This window comes from Pavona decussata, unplaced genomic scaffold, assembly GCF_977016875.1.
Source record: "Pavona decussata unplaced genomic scaffold, jaPavDecu1.1 SCAFFOLD_214, whole genome shotgun sequence".
Lineage (NCBI taxonomy): Eukaryota > Metazoa > Cnidaria > Anthozoa > Scleractinia > Agariciidae > Pavona > Pavona decussata.
Window position 1 is genome coordinate 3,413,908 of NW_028145619.1, and position 7,697 is coordinate 3,421,604.

Here is a 7,697-nt window from a genome sequence, read left to right on the forward strand (position 1 = left end):
CCTGCAGTGATTTCTTTACAGAGGCACTGCATTCAGAGAGTACTCGCAGCATAGTCGACTCACTGAAAGGTTTGAATCCCGTCTCCAAACAGTACTGGGTGTGTTGTTGAACCACTCTCTGGGGGATCAATAGGCATATCACACTGGGTACTTCGATCGTGTCACCTGACGACAGCTTCAAATTTTTTAGCCTGAATGGTAGATCTTGTACCAGATGGGGACTGGTTATAAAGCCCAGAAAGTGAGATCAGCACACAGAAAAAATCCTTCTAGCCAAGCATGGCTGGATGCAAGCATGACAAATTTATGCCGAGCACAACACTTCGGACCATGCAGAGTATAAACTTAGCCAGTCCGCGAAAGAATGCTATCAGAAGTTTGCCAGGGCAACTCCAGAAAGTGGCACAGAGAAATCAAACTCCAAAGCTGGGAAAAATGTTTTAAAGTTGGCTCTTGTGCTCCATGTTTTCTACGACCGCCTCAAGAAAGCCCTGGATTCCTCTGTTGGTACGACACCCAGAGTTATCACAGAGGACCTAATGAAGAAGGCAATCAGTCTATGTTCAACACTTTCACATGTCAAGGCATTGATGGATCTGGTAAGGATTTCACTGACAGTTCAATAGCAATATTATTCTAATCATATAGTTCAATAAAATATCCATACCTCCCTATAGAAGGTGTTAACCCACTCATCTTTAAAGTACGACGAGGCTTCTTACATTTCTTTATCATTTGTATCTTAAAAAAACTTTGGAATTTCCACTCTCTTCTTTTTTTTGGGGGGGGGGGAGGTGGGGAGTATGGAGCTAACACCCCTTTGTATTTGACAAGAATGCTAAGTTCTGAACTTAGAGCACTTCAGTATTTCTTGTAGGTTGCTGATGTACTGTATTATTGTAGTCATACAGGGTACAAAGAAGGGCCAGTGGATTTTGCTGTCAGGCTTGGGGATTTTACCCATCTTCTTGCCCAAAAGGGCAAGTGAAAGTTTTTTGGGGAAGTTTCTTAAGGAATTAATTCGGTCAAGCTGGAAAATGGAACTTCTTTGACAGTATTACATTGTGTGGTCCAGGAATAATCATACCTCCCCCATGGAAGGTGTTTTCTTTTGAACCTCCCACCCCCTGGAATTTCCAGTTCAGCTTCATACTTTTCCTTAAACAATTTGGCTGTTGAGACCCCCCCCCCCCCCCCCTCCCCTTGGAATTTCCATTGACATTCCATGAGGAGAGTATGGATATTTGTGGGAACCACACATTTGTATTGTAAGTTTCCATATAAGCAACAACAACCTTTATTGACTCTTTAAACTGAATTTTTTTTATTTTATTTGTAAATAACATCAAGAGAGTCTAGGGGGTAAAAGATCCACATTTTTTTTTCGCGTTAGCCCCCGTACCTGTTTATACTATTATTTTTTTTTTTAAAAAGAGAAGAAGCAGAACATGGAGCTGTAAGAGATGAAACTGGAAACATGGATTTTAAATTAATATGCGGGCCACATTTTGATTAAAAAAAAAAAATCACTCCTTGGAAGAAGTATAATTGTATGCATTGGATGTATGGAGACCCTGTTAAAATACAAGCCTTTATGTTTGTGTTGTATTTTTTTGGGAAGTAGAGCCTACAACGACACTCTTATGCTTTTATTCAGGCCAACTGTACTTGGGTAATAGGTCCCCTGAGCTGGCCGGTCCACCCTTTTTACCTTTTTTTTTTTTTGAAGTTTTTTTATCATGATGATGATCATCAGTTGTAGTTATTCTTCATTACAATTAATATCATTACGATTTTAGGCTGCCACACTGAAGGAAGGGGAGCACACTATTTGAACTGGTGCATCAGCTGATAAAATAAAGCAGAGGGTTTTAGGTGAAACAGCTGACATGTTCACGACAGCGAAGAGAGTATACACCAGTTTCTCTTCAATTCGTCGCCCATCACCTTCTTTTGTAGTTGACCAGTTCAATGAATTGGAGAGAGAGGGTCTTGGAGTTTTTAAGAACATCCACCGTTCTAAAGTCTTTTTCAAGAAGGTACCTGAATTATTCATCAACGAAGAATACAAGCTTGGTAAACACAATACCACATTCCAGACTTACAAACAATTCTTTGAGAAAACTGATGAATTCTATGACGACAATCAGCGCCTGGAGCTCGTAAGGCAGTACCCATGGAAAGAGGATGCCCAAAGGTGAAAATACCTCCCTGTCCCTGAACTAACCCAACAGCAATAAGATTTAGTGCCCCTTTAGTCTGAAACACTAAAGTATGGTTGTTGACATTATCATCAAAAATTATAAATATATAATAATACTGCTCCCATAAATACTTGCATCTGATTGGCCGACAGTAGAACAATTTATCATTGTATCACTGCTGAACAATTGAAAATTAATTGTATGACTGTCGTTCAGAGTTTCGCGCCAAAAACGGCGGCTGCACCACTGTCACAACTAGTTTCTAGTCTACTTCAGGGGTATTCATTTTGAGAAATTGTCATAAAGGCTAGATTTTAAGTAGACTCATAAAATCAAAGTAAACTCATCATCATCAACTTTCAAAGCCAAAGTAAGCAAATCAATTCAAAAAGACCGCCTGGCACATTTTTTAATCTGTTTAAACCTGATCTTGCTGTGCTCGATTGGATGCTTGTATTTATGGTAGCATTATTATCAATAGGAGAACTGTACTTTTTCTCAAAACAATTAGGGATTAATTGTAGTCATGAACAAATTGGTCTGATCTTTTTACTCATACAATTAATCGCTAAAAATTTTTATTGTTTCTCGAATAGACCGTTTTCCTATACAAATTGATTTTCAAATTATATTCTTCACAAAAATTGATGATGCTTCACCATTATTTAAAATAAATATGAAATTTTAAAACCTTGCCCATGCAACATTTACTTTCATGGTGAGAACATATTTGTTTTAATCACAATTATCATTGTTACCCCCTTGCTTATCATGTTTTGTTTATCGTGTTGAAGATGTTTCAAAATTGTTAGGGTTGTCAGTGGCACTGCCATTGTTATAATAACTACATTTATTTCAGATAATTATAAATTCTTAAATTCTATAATAAAAACTATTGTATAGCTATATGAACTGGAACAAAATAATAAACATTTATATGTTAAACTAAAATCACTACATTTCAGATTACCGGTATTATAAGTTCTTAATTTTTATTTATATGTATTTTCTCTGAATTTCAATCTATAGTTATTAATAGAAATTATTATTATAATAAAAATTATTGTATGACTACATGAACTGGAACAAAATAATGAACATTTAATATATGTTACACTAAAATTAGATTATTATATAAATTATCAAAATAATAAACATTGATATTACGAGGAATATACATGTGGTAGTTTATTTCAACTGTGTTATCATGAACAAGCCATAGTCAACTGACACATCCTTAAAAAAATCATGGAATTCCCTGCTTTTCATGAACAATCTATAAAATTCAATCGATTTTTTCTTCCACATTGATTTGAATCAAATGAATACTATTGGAATCACATAATAATCATTATTAATTAATTATTATATGGCCATGTCTCATAAGGACTGGGGACTACTGAATTGACAAATTTGATTGCCTGAAATCAATATTGACTGTGGTCTAGATCCTCCCATCCAGACCAGTTAAATTTTACGGTAAAAAAGTTGCAAACTAAAATGCCAAATATTGACTATTTTCTACTAAAAGTGCCAAAAAGCCTAACAAGAAAAAAAAAAGAGTAAAGAGGGAGGACAAGCAAACTTTGGCAGATTTAGGTTCAGCTCATTGCCATTCCCAATCAAAAAGGTCAGCCTGTACGAACCAGTTTCATTGAACAAATTACATTGTAGTTTTCTTGTTTGGCCATATAGTAAACATCTTATTAACCGAGCTTGGTCGGTCTGTATGGGAGAATCTTGACCTCAGCCGTGAGTACAGGCCTCACTGCATTCGGTATGTACTCATCTCTTAATCTCTTATGATTTTCAAGGTCCTAATAATGATTACAGTACTAAGATGTTACATTTTTTGTGTTGGCTGCATACAGGAGTTCCATTTCCTTTTTTTACTCACTTAAAGCTGCAACCTCTTTCTTCATCATGAGAGAAAAAAGGTTTTTTTCTCTGATGATCTTGTCCACCCACCTTTTTACTTTTTCATATGAGGGAATGCTAGTGACTCCAGCAGTTGTGATAACTTGCTTAAAGAGCTTAAAAATGTTTTCATAGTCAGGAGCGGCATTTTCTTGAGATCCCATCAGGCCATTGACCAGCTGCTGAAGGACAAAAATCTCAAAGTCGCCCAGTTTTTCAGGTGCCAGTGGCTCATTCTTTCTCTCCAAGTACTTCAATGAAGACAATGTGATGTCATCATGTTTCCTTCGTTTTCTGGTCTGCCCTTCTTTGACGGCTGCATTTTTAGGTCCATATGGGTTACCACAATTAAAGCATCTACATGATGGACTGCATCCTTGCAATGCTTGAAAGCATTTGCATCGTGAACCAAAGTTGCTGCAAAATGACCTTTCTTTGTCTTTTGCACCTCCTCGTCCACAAGAACAACACTGTGTCCTGACTTTGTCTGGACTTGCCTTGTTTAAGTCTTGGCATACTGCTCTCTCTTTTGGGAATACAGGGTCATAGTGACCTTTTCCTGACTGGTTAAAGGCCATGTATAGGGGTACACTGGTGAGTGGGCTCACCCTTGGCAGCAAGGGTATCACAGGGTAGCTGACGATAGACGAGAACACTACTATTGGGAGTTTTAGTATGTTCGTCAGGGCAAGCAAAACACTGTTTCCAAGTTCATAATCGAAGATGCCTGGTTCCAAGAATGATTGTGCAGTGTCTTCCAATGAAGATTTCTCAGAACTGGTTAAAAAACATGCATATTCCTCACTGTTAATCCCTAGCCATTCAACTACCACCAACTCTCTCAGTACAATGTTCCTGTTAGAGAGGTCTTGGTTCCTGTATATGTTTAAGGACTGTAAATGTTGCTTAACTGCATCATTATCACACTCAAGCATTTTATCAAGTGCAAAGGAGATTGAAGTGAAGCAGCAGTCACCATCACCAGGAACTGACATTTTCTCAAAACCATGGTTAGATACAATTTCGTCTAGTTTTTTCTCTGCCACCAAATATTCACTCTGTTCATGACAATCAGTGTGGGAGAAAAGGAGAAGTGTTGAGGGAGCATGAATCCAGGAATATTTGTTTGCAAGTAGTGGAATTTGTTCCTTTGAGAAAGTATGTGATGTAATTTTAGTCATAGCAACAGCTCTGTTTATGATTGTTTCTTGTGATTCCATAGTTAAATTTTCATTGTCATCATCTGAATCAGATTCATAACTGGATGAGGCACTTTCCTCCTCGAGATCAATGTCGAGGTTGTCACATAACATACTTAGGCTTTCACTTTCTTCTCCAAGGGCAGAAAAACAAGGAATATTATTACCAATGCCAAACTTTTCACGACACATTTGTTCCCCCAAAGTAAGAAATGTCTGAAACCATTGACTCACAGACTTGCATATTCTGTGTTCTCTTCCTTTTTGTTTTGCATCACAAACATTTAGTTTGTAAAATGCAGTGGTTAGAAGTGCAACTGCTAAAGCAACACCAATGCGGTCTTTCTTAAGCCATTTACGCAACCTCTTGTGGATATTCTCGTTGCGGTTTGTTCCAACTCCTGGTGGAATACCTGATAAGCAGCCCAATCTAACATGCTTCATAACTTTGTTTATTTCAGCTACAGCTTTATCTGGTAGCACCCTTAAGTCATTTACGAGCTCAGTTGACCATTTTCTCAAGAAGTCCTGCAAGTTCTTTTCCATCTTGTCTGGTGGGGGTGTTGATCTTTTCCTAGAATGTCCAAAATCATTGTCATCCCGAAAACATAATCTCAAATTTTTAATCATAGCTTGTCTGACTCCTCTCAAGTCAGCTGTAACACCTTTTCTTGGTATTTGATCCAAAATACGTTTGAGGGCGTGGAATAAATCTAGTTTGATGGGGACATTAGATCCAAATATGGCATTGATCTTTTTCTTAACAGAACAGCAATTGTCAATTATAATACCTTCCAACTCTTTTTGGGCAATTTGATGCCGTTCCTTCAGCCCAGTTAGAAGGGACTCCACTGTGTCAATAGATGTACCTCTCGCAAGCTGCCATGCAAGTACCTTATTCTCCTCATTCATGACAATAAACACGGAGTTATACAGCTTGACCCACCGCTTGTTTTGCCAATAGCCAATGTTAGCAGATATTTTGAACGTGTGGTCTGCTGATAGCCACTTACCATACTGACTAGCCATATGCTGAGTGTACATATTCTCACAGTCACTAAAAGCTCGCAAGAATGCCCTTGTGATTAACATTCTTCCAATGAAATCCTTCTTTGGATTGAAAAGGGGAAAATTAGCTGCTGCATTTTGGCGTTGTGAATAGTACAAGAAAGCTCTGCTGCAGTGGTAAGAATTGTGCAAATTCAAAAGCATGTTCTCAATGTCCTGTATACAAAGCCCAGCCTGAGTACTGCTTGAAATAAAATCAAAAAGTTCCTTTGTCATCCCAGACTTGTGAAACAGAATAAACGGAATTCTAATACCTGCCTCACGGATTGCCTTCAACAGCTCAGGGTCATGTGCAACAACCTGGTGATGTTTACCACTGCAGAGATACACACATGAGACAAGAAGGACTTGCTGCTGAATCGAGAATATGGTGCGAGGCGATGTATGGGAGCTTGTTCCATCATTCCATCTCCACACGCGAAGAGACGACTGACAATATGGACAGGCTAGATCGCATTCTGTTTGGACCAGGGGATTCCATAGAATAACCGGTGGAATCATATAAGCCTCCGGGTCGTCACTGGGCGCGTGTTGCCCGCTAGATGGATAAAACACATTGCTGAAGCATCGTTTCGCAGCCGATGACTTTGAGGAAGCAATACAATTTTGTATGAACTCTCGCCACGTTTGCGGAATATTAATTGGAACTACCACCGGCAAAGAAATACTTAGAAAAAGCACGCAAAAAATGACAAAACTAAGGTTGGTGGACGCCATTTTTTGAGACCGCAAGTTAGCAAAACAGCGGATTAAAACCATACGTCAAGTATGTGCTCTTTTGTGTGACATCGAGCCATCGAACCATCGAACCAACGATCCAACAATTCACCGAACCAACGATCCACCGAACCAACGATCTATCGAACCAACGAACCACCGAACCAAAGATCCACCGAACCAACGATCTATCGAACCAACGAACCAACGATCCACCGAACCAACGATCTATCGAACCAACGAACCAACGATCCACCGAACCAACGATCTATCGAACCAACGAACCACCGAGCCAAAGATCCACCGAACCAACGATCTATCGAACCAACGATCCACCGAACCAACGATCTACCGGACCAACGATCTATCGAACCAACGATCTATCGGACCAACGATCTATCGAACCAACGATCCACCGAAGCAACGATCCATTGAACTAACGAGCCGCCGATCCGTTAGACCACCAATCATCAGTCTCTCGTTACGGAGTGACGTCACTGCTGACTTGGTATATGGTGCACCAGCCAACCACGGTCTGAAAAGGAACTTTCAATATTTAGAACAACTTTGTATTTCACGCTACGCGAAATAC

General features: G+C 39.0%; 2 protein-coding genes across 2 annotated transcripts; one reads left to right on the top strand and one right to left on the bottom strand.

Annotated features, from left to right (window-relative positions):
- The first annotated feature begins 214 nt into the window (after nt 1-214).
- LOC146460331 (uncharacterized) lies at nt 215-2,749 on the top strand. Its single transcript, XM_085088331.1, has 3 exons — nt 215-224; nt 337-599; nt 1,800-2,749. Exons 1-3 carry the CDS (start codon nt 215-217, stop codon nt 1,833-1,835), a joined length of 309 nt encoding a protein of 102 aa, XP_084944457.1. The 3' UTR covers nt 1,836-2,749.
- A 72-nt stretch (nt 2,750-2,821) lies between these two features.
- Nucleotides 2,822-6,239, bottom strand: LOC146460332 (uncharacterized). The gene has a single exon (XM_085088472.1). It carries the CDS (start codon nt 6,230-6,232, stop codon nt 4,094-4,096), a length of 2,139 nt encoding a protein of 712 aa, XP_084944598.1. The 5' UTR covers nt 6,233-6,239; the 3' UTR covers nt 2,822-4,093.
- Nucleotides 6,240-7,697: the final 1,458 nt, after the last annotated feature.